The sequence below is a fragment of the Arachis hypogaea genome, chromosome 12 (genome assembly GCF_003086295.3).
Source record: "Arachis hypogaea cultivar Tifrunner chromosome 12, arahy.Tifrunner.gnm2.J5K5, whole genome shotgun sequence".
Taxonomy (NCBI): domain Eukaryota; kingdom Viridiplantae; phylum Streptophyta; class Magnoliopsida; order Fabales; family Fabaceae; genus Arachis; species Arachis hypogaea.
This window is the reverse complement of record NC_092047.1, coordinates 8,728,532-8,743,017: the sequence shown is the minus strand read 5'-3', so window position 1 is coordinate 8,743,017 and position 14,486 is coordinate 8,728,532. Positions and strand designations below refer to the sequence as shown.

General features: G+C 38.5%; 1 protein-coding gene across 27 annotated transcripts; it reads left to right on the top strand.

Annotated features, from left to right (window-relative positions):
• Positions 1–3,870: 3,870 nt before the first annotated feature.
• On the top strand, positions 3,871–14,163 carry LOC112726696 (calmodulin-like). 27 transcript variants are annotated; one of them, XM_072208660.1, is made up of 10 exons: positions 3,911–4,213; positions 4,621–4,676; positions 4,896–4,935; positions 5,102–5,170; positions 5,267–5,424; positions 5,496–5,661; positions 6,163–6,252; positions 6,566–6,706; positions 6,962–7,165; positions 13,559–14,163. In XM_072208660.1, the coding sequence occupies exons 2-7, from the start codon at positions 4,644–4,646 to the stop codon at positions 6,180–6,182; spliced, it is 486 nt and encodes a 161-aa protein (XP_072064761.1). In that variant the 5' UTR covers positions 3,911–4,213; positions 4,621–4,643; the 3' UTR covers positions 6,183–6,252; positions 6,566–6,706; positions 6,962–7,165; positions 13,559–14,163. The 27 variants fall into 27 exon arrangements, 22 of the variants coding, with proteins under 22 accessions (XP_072064751.1, XP_072064750.1, XP_025631978.1 ...); XR_011868260.1 differs by lacking the exons at positions 4,621–4,676; positions 13,559–14,163 and adding an exon at positions 6,432–6,454 and having other exon boundaries at positions 3,907–4,213; positions 6,962–7,309; XM_072208652.1 differs by lacking the exon at positions 4,896–4,935 and having other exon boundaries at positions 3,907–4,213; positions 6,163–6,454.
• Positions 14,164–14,486: the final 323 nt, after the last annotated feature.

The following is a 14,486-nucleotide window of genomic DNA, read 5'->3' as shown; positions in this document are numbered from 1 at the left end:
TGATGGATTAATGCAATTACTACTATTTTTCATTCAATCATGCTTGCTTCCATTCTAAGATATCACTTGTTCCTAAACCTGATGAATGTGATGATCCGTGACACTCATCATCATTCTCAACTATGAACGTGTGCCTGACAACCACCTCCGTTCAACCTTAGATTGAGTAGATATCTCTTGGATTCCTTAATCAGAATCTTCGTGGTATAAGCTAGAATTGATGGCGGCATTCAAGAGAATCCGGAAGGACTAAACCTTGTCTGTGGTATTCTGAGTAGGATTCAAGGATTGAATGACTGTGACGAGCTTCAAACTCCTGAGGGCTGGGCGTTAGTGACAGACGCAAAATAATCAATGGATTCTATTCCAACCCGATTGAGAACCGACAGATGATTAGCTGTGCTGTGACAGAGCGCGTTGAACATTTTCACTGAGAGGATGGGAGGTAGTCATTGACAACGGTGAAACCCTACATACAGCTTGCCATGGAAGGAGTCTTGCGTGCTTGAAGAAGAAGACAGTAGGAAAGCAGAGATTCAGAAGATAGAGCATCTCCAAAACCTCAACCTGTTCCCCATTACTGCAAAACAAGTACTTATTTCATGTTCTTTTCCCTTTTACAATCAACCCTGATAATTATTGATATCCTGACTAAGAGTTACAAGATAACCATAGCTTGCTTCAAGCCGACAATCTCCGTGGGATCGACCCTTACTCGCGTAAGGTATTACTTGGACGACCCAGTGCACTTGCTGGTTAGTTGTGCGGGATTGCAAAAGTGTGATTGCAATTTCGTGCACCAAGTTTTTGGCGTCGTTGCCAGGGATTGTTCGAGTTTGGACAACTGACGGTTTATCTTGTTGCTTAGATTAGCACTGTTTTATTTTTGTTGGTTTAGAGTCTTTTATTTGAGTCTAGTTTCATATTTTAAGTTTGGTGTCCTCTTTGTGTTTTCCTTTAAAATTTTCGAAAATTTGTGCTTGATTTTCTAAAAATTTTAAGTTTTGTGTCATTTTGTTATTTTTCTCTTTCCTCATTTCAAAAATCAAATCTTTTTCAAAATAATTTTCAATCATATATTTTCAATTGCTAATTCCAAAATCTTTTTAATTAACTAATTGATTTAGTTTTCAATTTGCTTTGATCTTATTTTCTTTTAGTTTTCGAAATTTGATTTTTTCCCATTTGTTTTATTTTATTATTTTCGGTCAAATCAAAAAAAAATTTACTTTACTTGTGAATTCATATCATATTCCCTTTCTCCATCATGGACCTAAGTGGAATTGAACAGTCCAGAAGGACTCTGGGGTCATATGCTAACCCCATTACAGCTGCATATGGGAGTAGCATCTGTATACCTCCCATTAAAGCAAGCAGCTTTGAGCTAAATCCTCAACTCATTATCATGGTGCAGCAAAATTGCCAGTATTCCGGTCTTCCACAGGAAGAACCTACTGAGTTTCTGGCACAATTCTTACAAATTGCTGACACAGTACGTGATAAAGAGGTGGATCAGGATGTCTACAGACTATTACTGTTTCCATTTGCTGTAAAAGATCAAGCTAAGAGGTGGTTGAATAACCAACCTACAGCAAGCATAAAGACATGGAAATAGTTATCAGACAAATTCCTGAATCAATTTTACCCTCCAAAAAGGATGACATAGCTAAGGCTGGACATCCAAGGCTTTAAACAAGAGGATAATGAATCCCTTTATAATGCCTGGGAGAGGTATAGAGGTATGCTAAGAAAATGCCCCTCTGAAATGTTTTCAGAGTGGGTACAGTTAGACATCTTCTACTATGGGCTTACAGAAAAAGCTCAGATGTCTCTAGACCACTCAGCTGGTGGATCTATACACATGAGGAAGACGATTGAGGAAGCTCAAGAGCTTATAGATACTGTTGCTAGAAATCAACATTTGTACTCTAGCAATGAATTCTCCACAAAAGAAGAAGTTATGGCAGTAGCCACTGATCCTAATCCTCAAGAACAGATGGTTGAGCTTAATCAGCAATTACACCTGATGACAAAACAGTTAGCAGAATTTAAAGAGATGCTCCAAGAAACTAAAATTGCTAGCAAGAACATAGAATCACAGTTGAATCAGGCAAAACAGCAGCTATCTAAACAGATAACAGAAGAATGCCAAGCAGTTCAACTGAGGAGTGGGAAGACATTGAATAACACTGCTCAAAGTAGCAAAAAGCCAATAAAGAAACAATTGACAGAGGATAGCCAAACCACTATCCAAAATCCCTCTGAGGACAGTAAGAGCCCAGAGAGGAATACTCTTGGCGTTCAAACGCCAGAAAAGGGGGAAAGCTGGCGTTAAACGCCCATTCCCTGCCCAGTTCTGGCGTTCAAATGCCAGAAAGGGGGGAAAAGTTGGCGTTAAACGCCCATTTTTCACCCAATCCTGGCGTTCAAACGCCAATGGGGAATCAGACACCTGAGAGTGCTGATAGTAACCCCTCTAAAAAGGCTTCTTCAACCACTTCTGTAAGGAATAAACCTGCAGCAACTAAGGTTGAAGAATATAAAGCCAAGATGCCTTATCCTCAGAAACTCCGCCAAGCAGAACAGGATAAGCAATTTGCCCGCTTTGCAGACTATCTAAGGACTCTTGAAATAAAGATTCCGTTTGCAGAGGCACTTGAGCAAATACCTTCTTATGCTAAGTTCATGAAAGAGATCTTAAGTCATAAGAAGGATTGGAGAGAAACTGAAAAAGTGTTTCTCACTGAAGAATGCAGTGCAGTCATTCTGAAAAGCTTACCAGAAAAGCTTCAAGATCCAGGAAGCTTTATGATACCATGCACATTAGAAGGTGCTTGCACCAAGACATCCCTGTGTGACCTTGGAGCAAGTATCAATCTAATACCTGCATCCACTATCAGAAAGCTTGGGTTGACTGAAGAAGTCAAACCAACCCGGATATGTCTCCAACTTGCTGATGGCTCCATTAAATATCCATCAGGCATAATTGAGGACATGATTGTCAAGGTTGGGCCATTCGCCTTTCCAACTGACTTTGTAGTACTGGAAATAGAGGAGCACAAGAGTGCAACTCTCATTCTAGGAAGACCTTTCCTAGCAACTGGACGAACTCTTATTGACGTACAAAAAGGGGAAGTAACCCTGAGAGTCAATGAGGATGAGTTCAAGTTGAATGCTGTAAAAGCTATGCAGCATCCAGACACACCAAATGACTGCATGGGCGCTGACATCATTGACTCTTTGGTGGAAGAGATCAATATGACTGAAAGTCTAGAATTTGAGCTAGAGGACATCTTCAAGGATGTTCAGCCAGATCAGGAAGAACCAGAGGAAACAAAAGAATTTTTGAAAATTCCTCAAGAAGAGGATAAGCCTCCCAAACCTGAGCTCAAACCACTACCACCATCCCTGAAGTATGCATTTCTGGGAGAGGGTGACACTTTTCCAGTGATCATAAGCTCTGCTTTAAATCAACAGGAAGAGGAAGCACTGATTCAAGTGCTAAGGACACACAAGACAGCTCTTGGGTGGTCCATAAGTGATCTTAAGGGCATTAGCCCAGCAAGATGCATGCACAAAATCCTATTGGAGGATAATGCCAAACCAGTGGTTCAACCACAAAGGCGGCTAAATCCAGCCATGAAGGAGGTGGTGCAGAAAGAGGTCACTAAATTACTAGAGGCTGGAATTATTTATCCTATTTCTGATAGCCCCTGGGTGAGCCCTGTCCAAGTTGTCCCCAAGAAGGGAGGCATCACTACAAGACTTTAACATATTTGTGGGTATTTTTTAAGGGGAGTTTTGAAAACCTCCACAGTATATTTTATATGTGACATTTTAATAAACCTCCACAGATTAACAATAAACTCCACTGTTATAATTACCACATAATTAAAACTCCTTAAAAATCCAATAAAACACTGAAGAGAGGGAACGGAAGAGTGAGAGCTCAGAGAAACCCTAAGCTCGCTATAGGCATCTCTACCGCCATCTCCACCGCCGCCTCCGCCGCCGCCTCCGCCGCTATTGCCGCCATCGCTGCCACTAGAGTTCATCTCTTTTCTGCTTCTACCATAAAGCTACTGAGATCGAGCCAAGGCTCCTCCTTCATCAGCGCGTTTACAGATCTAATCGCAACAAGCATTTGAGATCAAGAGAAAGTGCCTCTTCGGTCAATGACGCTCGTGTTCTCCATCGGCATTCTATCCCTTCTGTACGCTCTTCTTTCCACTCATTCTCAATTTGATGGTTCTCCTTCTCTTTTTCCTTGTTTTTTGTTTTTCATTCGCAGATTCTGAATGCTTTGTTATGTGATATAACATTCCATGAGTTTTATTATCTCTTAATGGATAATATTATTTCAAATTCTCAAGCACTCCAAGTGTTTGATGAATTGTTTATTCTCTTAATTGAAATCCTGATAAATTAATTTGCTAATTTTTGAAATTTTATTTTGTGACACTCTTTTATTTTGATACATTTGAAATCCTGATAAATTGATTTTATTTAGAAATAGCTATGTTGCATGAGGTGTTTGTTAAATCTCAAATTGGCTATTTCTATGATCACATAAACTGCACCTCCTCTGCTGAATGAAGAAAATTATCACATGATGCTTAGGTTTTTCCCCAAGACAACTGTGGATGTTTTTGCATTGGTGCTGGAATTTGGAGGCAGTAAGCTTTCATTTCATAATGTATTTCTGTTCAGAAATAGCTATGTACTACTTTTCTTTCTAATCCTGCTCATACTCATCAATTGCAAAACATTTTATATATCAATCACTATAATAATCAACACTACAGAAGAAAGAAAAAAATATAATGTGCTTCAATATTGTATGCTTTTTTGGTGAGCCTCCTTGAAAGTTGGGCCTTCCATTTCGATGCTTGCAGATTTTAAGCCAGGCTGAAGAATCATTTTGTTTCAGCAATGGCAAGTCCTTTATTTTTACTTCAGCTAAATGTTTGTAGTAATTTATTGAATCTTCTTGTGCCATTTTATATAAACACAATGAACAACACATTTCTCATTATATATCGTGTTTGTGTTTTCATTTATTATTCCATTTCCAAACAGCAATTTAATTTCATGTCGCCAGATGCATTGACAGAAGATCAAGTTGCTGAATTCCGAGAAGCTTTTAGCTTCATTGACAAGGACCATGACGGTGTGTATATTTTTCTTTTTTATCCCAAACTCTTTCTTGGATTAAAGAGTTTCGTTTGTTTTTTAAACTGATTTGAATGAAAGTGTATGTATATAGGATTTATTAGCGTGGATGAATTGGCAACCATTATTAAATCATTGGAAGGTAATCCAACAAAAGAAGAAATCCAACATATGATTAGTGAAGTTGATATTGACGGGAGTGGGAGCATAGGTTTTGAAGAGTTCATCAATATCATGGCTACAAAAATGAAGGTAAACATGCCTAATCTGTCTTGGAATTTGGAAACTAAAATTGGTTACTTAATGTTGGATGGATATGGCAGGAAAATTTGGCTGAGGAGCTAAAAGAAGAATTCTATTTAAATTTTATAAATAACTATTTGCTCCTCGTCAAGAAGGATCAACAGGGACACAGGGAAGCAAGTTTAACAAAAACGAGGCTCTCCATAGAATGGTTCAAGTTTAGCTTTTATAGAGCAAGTCAGCAAGGCAAGATCATTATTTTACACACTTCATGAACTTACAGCAAATTCCAAATTAAAGCACTACCACAGGTCCTAAATAAGTGTCCAAATCCAAAATTTCACCTTAAACAGAATCTAGAAAAGTACTGTAAAGCAGCTATTAATTATTCTGGCCTCCTTCTCCTGCATATACAAGGCCAAGAAGGTAGAACATCCTAATTCATAACGTAAATAGTTGATCAATTATGAAGTGCATGTAGAAGTCAATTTCCCCAAGTCTTTTGGTTTTTAAGTTACAACTATCATTCTGATGTAGTTTGCTTAAAAAATAAACTGATCCAAAATCTTTATTGACCACAGAAAATCAACTCAGTTATTATAGTAATGTGATCTTTTTTCTTTTTCACCAGTCTCAGACATTGAATCCCTCAGAACGGAGGCACTGTTTATGAGACTCGATCCTTCGAACCAATTTTTTTTCTTTTTCTTTTTCTGTATCCTAATATTTGAATTTTATTGCATGCAGGTGGCGAAAGTAAATATTAGTGCTGGTGGAACAACTCCTTTACACATTGCAGCTGATTATATTACAATGCTATAATTAAAAGTTTGATTGGTAAGATTTGTCATTGCTAGTTGGTTTGATATTATGCCTGTGTTTGGATTAGCTTATTTTGTGTTCATAACAGTTTATAAGCAAAGTTTTACTAGAGATTTGGGTGAAGAATATTGTTGCACAACTAAAATTATCTGCCAAAAATTTTATCACAACTAAAATTTTATCTTTTTTTTAAGGGTTTGAAGACAAAGGGTGTGAAGTAAGTCCTGTCTCATACCTAAGAGCCGATTTTGTAGAACCCAATGCATTGGTTTGTGTTGGCAAGTATCTGAGTCAATTGTTGCTTGATTTGAATAATTTCATAATGCAGAAAATTGAACTTGCTTTCGTTTGGGGATGAAGCTGAAGAAGAAGAAAAGGAATTGGCATTGGTGAAGTAAAAGATTAAGAGCAGTCATGATGTCTTGAATGATCCCTGTCTTTTGAAGGAAGAACTCCCAACAATGAAATGGTAATATGACCTTTGCTTCCGTTTTCGTTTTTCTTCTCAAGTAGAAGTATTGGTTGATAAATTCCACATACTAATAAGTTGCTGAATATTGTTTTATTTGTTTATACTTTATGGAACTGCTTATGGAACTAAAATCTGTACTACATCGTGATACGAATAATCTCACATGAAAGTCTATATTTTTACAAGAACCTAATGGTGTAAATGCTATATCAAATAACCACAAATATAATATTAGTTGTTTTTATGTTGCAGAGTAAAGCAAGGGATTTGCAGTTAACTGTAAGAGATGCACTAAAAACCAAGAAGGAAAAGCCTCGGAAAGAGTTAGAAACTCCTTTACACATTATGCTAAAACACTGTTGGACTCTCCTTGTAGTGTATTTGTTGGAATAAATGAAGTCTCAGCTCAAAATTGCTGCCGTTGTTGCTATTAGCTAGCTCTGGACTCATTCCATGGTTAGTGCCACCATTGACATTTATACATTTTTTTAGTTTAGTATCATAACTACTTGTAGAGCAATTGGTAATTGACTCTGATTGATGTCACTATACTAGAAGGATAACTTAATATTAATGATATTTAAGCATTTGTATTTGATATAGTAAGAAGTGTATTGTTTTAGAGATTACTAGAGACTTTTATATAATTAGATGATATTAAAATTGTTGTTTTATTTTACTTTTAAAGAAAAACAGTAATAGTTGTGTAGAACAATACCATATGCAATTATGTTTGGAACTCTTGACATTGAGAATTTTTTTGATATATAGAGTTATGTCTTATATTGAGAAATTGTTATAAAAGATTTAGTTTTTAAATTTTGATATTAAAAAATAAATTTTTAATTTGCTAGTATGTAAATGAGATGAGATTAATGAATGATGTGAAATTAAAAATAAATAAATAATTACAGAATTTGTGGGGGTTTGAAAATCTCACAAAATAGTTAATTTTTTTAATTAAAAAATCAATTTGTGGGGGTTTTAAACTGCCACAAAAGTGATTTAAAATCGCCACAAAAATCCAATATTAAACCCCCACTAAACACACACACAAAACCTCCACTAAATAGATTGTGGAGGTTTTTAAAAACCCTCACAAAAGACCTCGTGGCACCTCAAATTTTGGGGGTTTTAGAAACCTCCACAAATCATTTGGTGGGGGTTATAAACCTCCACAAATAAGAGAAAAAACTGTCACAAATAAACAAATACCTTGTAGTGCATGACAGTGGTTCATAATGAAAAAAATGAACTGGTTCCTACAAGAACAGTTACAGGGTGGCGTATGTGTATTGACTACAGAAGGCTCAATACAGCCACCAGAAAGGATCATTTTCTTTTACCATTCATAGACCAAATGCTAGAAAGACTAGCTGGTCATGATTATTACTGCTTTTTGGATGGCTATTCAGGTTACAACCAAATTGCAGTAGATCCTCAAGACCAAGAGAAAACAGCATTCACCTGTCCTTCTGGCGTGTTTGCCTACAGAAGAATGTCTTTTGGTCTGTGTAATGCTCCTGCAACTTTTCAGAGATGCATGTTATCCATCTTCTCTGATATGGTGGAGAAATTCCTGGAAGTCTTCATGGATGACTTCTCAGTATATGGAGACTCATTCAGCTCATGTCTTAACCACCTAGCACTTGTCCTGAAAAGGTGCCAAGAGACTAACCTGGTTTTAAACTGGGAGAAATGTCACTTTATGGTGACTGAAGGAATTGTCCTTGGGCACAAAATTTTAAGCAAGGGAATAGAGGTGGATAAGGCAAAGGTAGAGGTAATTGAAAAATTACCACCACCTGTCAATGTTAAGGCAATCAGAAGCTTTCTGGGACATGCAGGATTCTACAGAAGGTTTATAAAGGATTTTTCGAAAATTGCAAAACCTCTGAGCAACCTACTAGCTGCTGACACACCATTTGTGTTTGACACACAGTGTCTGCAGGCATTTGAGACCCTGAAAGCCAAGTTGGTCACAGCACCAGTCATCTCTGCACCAGACTGGACATTGCCATTCGAACTAATGTGTGATGCCAGTGACCATGCCATTGGTGCAGTGTTGGGACAGAGGCATAACAAGCTTCTGCACGTCATTTATTATGCCAGCCGTATTCTAAATGATGCACAGAAGAATTACACAACCACAGAAAAAGAGTTACTTGCAGTGGTCTATCCCATTGACAAGTTTAGATCCTATCTAGTGGGATCAAAGGTGATTGTGTACACTGACCATGCTGCTCTTAAGTACTTACTCACAAAGCATGATTCAAAACCCAGGCTCATAAGATGGGTGTTGCTTCTGCAATAGTTTGATATAGAAATAAGAGACAGAAAAGGGACAGAGAACCAAGTAGCTGATCATCTGTCCCGAATAGAACCAGTAGCTGGGGCGTCCCTCCCTTCTACTGAGATCTCTGAGACTTTTCCAGATGAGCAACTCTTTGCCATTCAGGAAGCTCCATGGTTTGCAGATATTGCAAATTACAAAGCTGTGAGGTTCATACCCCAGGAGTACAGCAGGGTGCAAAGAAAGAAATTAATTTCAGATGCCAAGTACTACCTATGGGATGAGCCATATCTCTTTAAGAGATGTGCAGACGGAATGATCCGCAGATGTGTACCCAGAGAGGAAGCACAAAGGATCCTATGGCACTACCATGGATCACAGTATGGGGGACATTTTGGAAGTGAGCGAACAGCCACTAAGGTCCTCCAATGTGGCTTCTACTGGCCTACTCTCTATAGAGATGCCCGAGAGTTTGTGCGTAACTGTGACAGCTGCCAAAGAGCTGGTAACTTGCCTCACGGATACGCCATGCCTCAACAAAGGATCTTAGAGATTGAATTGTTTGATGTATGGGGGATTGACTTCATGGGTCCGTTCTCACCATCATACTCAAACACTTACATTCTGGTGGCAGTGGACTATGTATCTAAATGGGTAGAAGCAATTGCTACACCCACTAATGATACTAAGACCGTGCTGAAATTCCTCTAGAAACACATCTTCAGCAGATTTGGTGTTCCCAGAGTCCTAATCAGTGATGGGGGTACTCATTTCTGCAATAAACAGCTCTACTCTGCTATGGTCCGATATGGAATTAGCCACAAAGTGGCAACCCCGTATCATCCACAGACAAATGGGCAAGCTGAAGTCTCTAACAGAGAGCTAAAAAGAATCCTAGAACGGACTGTAATTGCCCGTAGAAAGAATTGGGCAAAGAGCTTGGATGATGCTCTGTAGGCATACAGAACAGCATTCAAGACTCCAATAGGAACCTCTCCATACCAACTTGTGTATGGCAAGGCCTGTCATCTGCCTGTGGAACTGGAACATAAAGCCTACTGGGCAACCAGATTCCTAAACCTGGACGCTAAGTTAGCTGGTGAAAAAAGATTACTCCAGCTAAATGAGCTAGATGAATTTAGACTCAGTGCCTTTGAAAATGCAAAAATTTATAAGGAAAAGGCAAAGAAATGGCATGACAAGAAGTTGTCATCCAGAGTCTTTGAGCTAGGACAAAAAGTTCTGCTCTTCAACTCTAGGCTCAGACTGTTCCCAGGAAAACTTAAATCCCGGTGGAGGGGTCCGTATGTGATTACAGGAGTGTCACCATATGGATATGTTGAGCTTCAGGATACTGATTCTGACAAAAAGTTCATTGTTAATGGACAGAGGATCAATCATTATCTTGAAAGCAACCTTGAGCAAGAATGCTCAAAACTGAGGCTTGAGTGATTCTCAGTGAAGGTCCAGCTAAAGACAATAAAGAAGCGCTTGCTGGGAGGCAACCCAGTCATTAGCAGGTTATCTGTTTTGTTTAATCAAAGTTTGATACATATTCTCAAAGGGCAATCATCAAAATTGAAGGAATTCACAGAGTTACAGAAGGATTCAGTGCAAAATGCAAAGAAAAGGAGCTTGCTGGCGAAAAAATGCCAGTAAGGGGTACTTTGGGCGTTAAACGCCAGAATGGGCACCATTCTGAGCGTTTAACGCCAGTAAAGGTGCTATTTTGGGCGTTAAACGCCAGAATGGGCGCCATTCTAACGCCAGGTGTGCAACATCCTGGGCGTTTAGCAAAACGCCCAGTGATAAAGGGGTTTCTGGCGTTTAACACCAGCCAGGGTACCTGGCTGGGCGTTAAACGCCCAAATTGGCCAACATTTGGGCGTTAAACGCCAGAATGGATACCATTCTGGGCGTTTAACGCCATAAAGGTGGGAGACAGAGATTTTGCTTTCCACTTCAAATTTTTTCAAACTTTCCTGTTTTGATCCATAATTTCCTACATAAATACATTTCAAACTTTCATCATTCACCTTCAAATTTTCAAAATTACATTCATTCTTCAAATCTCTTTCAAATCCTTTCCAAATCTTCTTCAAAAAACTCAAATATCTCTCAATTTCTTTCCATATCTTCTCAAATCTCCTTCAAAATTTTCGAACTCTCTCTCCCTTCCTTATAAATATATGTTCGGCCACACCCCTCTTCCCCACCATTCGAATTTGCTCTCTTCCTCTCTCTCCTCTTTCCTTTCTTTTGCTTGAGGACAAGCAAACCTCTAAGTTTGGTGTGTTTTTCCGTGATCACTAAGTTAAGGCTCATCAAGGTCATGGCCCCCAAAGGAAAACAAACCAATTCAAGAGGCAAGAAAGAGAATACTCCAAAAGACATTTGGAGTCAAGAGAAGTTCTTAACCAAAGAACATGCAGACCATTACCACAAAATAATGGGTCTAAGGTCAGTGATCCCGGAAGTTAAATTTGATCTGAAAGAAGATGAATATCCGGAGATCCAGGAGCAAATTCGAAATAGAGGATGAGAAGTTCTAACCAACCCTGAGACAAAGGTTAGGAGAAATATGGTTCAGGAATTCTACTCAAATCTGTGGCTGACAGATAAGCAGAGAATGACTAGAACCACTTTTCATACCTACAGAACCATGGTCAGAGGGAGAATTATTTACTTCCATCTGGACAAAATAAGAGAGGTCTTCAAATTACCTCAACTACAAGATGATCCTGAATCCTTTAATAGGAGAATGGTGAGAGTAGATAAGGGGTTGGATCAAGTTCTAGAGGACATATGCCTCCCTGGAACCAAGTGGATGACCAATTCAAAAGGTGTCCCAAACCAACTCAAGAGGGGAGATCTCAAACCAGTTGCAAGAGGCTGGTTGGACTTCATAGGGCGTTCTATCTTGCCCACTAGTAACCGTTCTGAGGTTACTATCAAGAGAGCAGTGATGATTCATTGTATTATGCTGGGAAAAGAAGTGGAGATCCATCATCTGATTGCTTGTGAGATTTACACAATTGCAAACAAGAACTCTACTGAAGCCAAACTGGCTTACCCAAGCTTAATCTCTTTGCTATGTAAAGATGCTGGGGTGAAAATGGGAGTAGATGAATTCATCCCAATTGAGCACCCAATCACCAAGAGGTCAATGGAAGGACAAATGCAAGATAACTCTATCAAAAGGAAGGCGCAGGAGTTCCTCCCTGAACTTCCTGAAATTGACTACTGGACTCGTCTAGAAGCATCTGTTGCCAAGCTGCAAGAAGCTATGGAACAAATTAAGGAAGAACAGCAGAATCAAAACTGCATGCTCTGCAAATTGCTGAAGGAACAAGAGAAGCAGGGGCGTGAGCTACAGGAGTTGAAGCGCCAAAAGCTCTCCCTTGAAGGGTCAAATACCCCACAAGTTGAGGGAGCATCCACTTCTCAAAATCAAGGTTGTTGAGTCCTAACTCTGTGATAACCTCTATCATTAGGAGTCTATTTAAATTTTTGCTTTCTATTATTATTAGTCTTATCTTATATCTATTTTTGAGTCTTGTTCTTAATTCATGATTAATAAAAATTTAAGGTTCATGTCTTAAAGCTATGAATGTCCTATGAATCCATCACCTCTCTTAAATGAAAAATGCTTTAATCACAAAAGAACAAGAAGTACAGGATTTTGAATTCATCTTTGAAACTAGTTGAATTAGTTTGATGTGGTGACAATACTTTTTATTTTTTGAATGAATGCTTGAACAGTGCATATGTCTTTTGAATTTGTTGTTTTAAGAATGTTAAAGTTGTTGGCTCTTGAAAGAATGATGAAAAAGGAGAAATGTTATTGAGGATCTGAAAAATCATCAATTTGATTCTTGAAGCAAGAAAAAGCAGTGAACACAAAAAAAACGAAAAAAAAAGAGAGAAGAGGAGAAAGAAAAAGAAAAAGAAATAATAAATTTGTGATCCAAGGCAAAAAGAGTGTGCTTAAGAACCCTGGACACCTCTAATTGGGGACTCTAGCAAAGCTGAGTCACAATCTGAAAAGGTTCACCCAATTATGTGTCTGTGGCATGTATGTATCCGGTGGTAATACTGGAAGACAGAGTGCTTTGGGCCACGGCCAAGACTCATAAAGTAGCTATGTTCAAGAATCATCATACTTAACTAGGAGAATCAATAACACTATCTGAGTTCTGAGTTCCTATAGATGCCAATCATTCTAAATTTCAAAGGATAAAGTGAGATGCCAAAACTGTTCAGAAGCAAAAAGCTACTAGTCCCGCTCATCTAATTGGAGCTAAGTTTCTTTGATAATTTGGAGTCTATAGTATATTCTCTTCTTTTTATTCTATTTTGATTTTCAGTTGCTTGGGGACAAGCAACAATTTAAGTTTGGTGTTGTGATGAGCGGATAATTTATACGCTTTTTGGCATTGTTTTTAGTATGTTTTTAGTATATTTTAGTTAGTTTTTATTACATTTTCATTAGTCTTTAGTTAAAATTCACTTTTCTGGGCTTTACTATGAGTTTGTGTGTTTTTCTGTGATTTCAGGTATTTTCTGGCTGAAATTGAGGGACCTGAGCAAAAATCTGATTTAGAGGCTGAAAAGGACTGCAGATGCTGTTGGATTCTGACCTCCCTACACTCGAAGTGGATTTTCTGGAGCTACAGAAGCCCAATTGGTGCGCTCTCAATTGCATTGGAAAGTAGACATCCTGGACTTTCCAGCAATGTATAATAGTCTATACTTTGTCCGAGATTTGATGGCCCAAACTGGCGTTGAAAATCAGCTTTAGAAATCCCGGCGTTAAACGCCGGAACTGGCACAAAAATTGGAGTTAAACGCCCAAACTGGCATAAAAGCTGGCGTTTAACTCCAAAAAAAGTCTCTACACATAAAAGCTTCAATGCTCAGCCCAAGCACACACCAAGTAGACCCCGGAAGTGGATTTTTACGTCATTTACTCATTTCTGTATACCCTAGGTTATTAGTTCACTATTAATAGGACCTTTTGATATTGTATCTGTACCTCATGACACTTTACACGTTTCTCATTGTATCTTCTATAGCATGAGTATCTAAACCCCATGGTTGAGGGTGAGGAGCTCTGCTGTGTCTTGATGGATTAATGCAATTACTACTATTTTTCATTCAATCATGCTTGCTTCCATTCTAAGATATCACTTGTTCCTAAACCTGATGAATGTGATGATCCGTGACACTCATCATCATTCTCAACTATGAACGTGTGCCTGACAACCACCTCCGTTCAACCTTAGATTGAGTAGATATCTCTTGGACTCCTTAATCAGAATCTTCGTGGTATAAGCTAGAATTGATGGCGGCATTCAAGAGAATCCGGAAGGTCTAAACCTTGTCTGTGGTATTCTGAGTAGGATTCAAGGATTGAATGACTGTGACGAGCTTCAAACTCCTGAGGGCTGGGCGTTAGTGACAGATGCAAAAGAATCACTGGAT

Coding starts and splice junctions, on each gene's coding strand:
- LOC112726696 (XM_072208648.1), top strand. CDS start 4,176: ATGACGCTCGTGTTCTCCATCGGCATTCTATCCCTTCT. Junction 4,697..5,079: donor GTAAGCTTTCATTTCATAAT/GTATTTCTGTTC, acceptor ATTTCCAAACAG/CAATTTAATTTCATGTCGCC. Junction 5,662..6,162: donor TTATAGAGCAAGTCAGCAAG/GCAAGATCATTA, acceptor TATTGCATGCAG/GTGGCGAAAGTAAATATTAG.